Raw genomic sequence first — 630 nt, 5'->3', positions numbered from 1 at the left:
CAGCTGTTCTCAGGGGCCCGCTGTGAGGGGCCCCGCTCTCAGGGGCCCCGCTCTCAGGGCCCCTTTGCCATGTTCTGCTACAGGCTGGGGCCTGCTCCTTCAGCTCCTTCTGCAGGTGCTGTTTGCGGGACGTTTTCAGCCTTCCCCAGCTCCAGCTGTCCCGTGCTGAAGGTCCTGAAGCTCCTCCATTAGCCGTGAGACAACAAGTCATCGACTCGTCCTCCACCTCCTTCAGCTGCTCCAGTAGGCCGCCGCGCTGAGCTCCACTGAGCCCTCCCTCCGAAGGTCGCCCACCTTGGGGTTCTCCGCCCGCCGGGGGCCCGTCCTCCTCCCCCATCGTCCAAAGTCTCCCGCTTCACCAGGTAGGGAGATCCGGTACACCGGCGTCCTCTGAGGCGTTCCCCCCTCTCCATCCTTCAGAACATGTACCTTCCAGAAGGTACATCCCTAACAGGGAGGCCCGGGGAGCCTCACAGACAGAACCAGCTACAGCCAGTCAGCACTCCAGGCCCGGCTCTGCTCTGATCCAGATGTGCAGGCAGCGCGGACCAGGAAACACATTCCGTGTTCATCCCACTGGAATTCAAACTGGCAACGAACGCAGCGAACAGGCAGAACGAAAACCACTTT

At 62.1% G+C, this 630-nt stretch overlaps 1 protein-coding gene across 1 annotated transcript in view; it reads right to left on the bottom strand.

Moving 5' to 3' along the window:
• The window catches only part of LOC115050742 (arf-GAP with GTPase, ANK repeat and PH domain-containing protein 1-like), a 17662-nt gene extending 17325 nt beyond the window's left edge, over nt 1–337 (bottom strand). The window contains exon 1 of the mRNA XM_029513780.1: nt 82–337. Coding sequence (XP_029369640.1) covers nt 82–337 — 256 coding nt within the window. The remainder of the gene's footprint in view (nt 1–81) is intronic.
• Between the last annotated feature and the right edge of the window lie 293 nt (nt 338–630).

Source organism: Echeneis naucrates, chromosome 2 (assembly GCF_900963305.1).
Source record: "Echeneis naucrates chromosome 2, fEcheNa1.1, whole genome shotgun sequence".
Classification (NCBI taxonomy): Eukaryota; Metazoa; Chordata; class Actinopteri; order Carangiformes; family Echeneidae; genus Echeneis; species Echeneis naucrates.
This window is presented reverse-complemented; position numbering and strand designations above follow the sequence as displayed.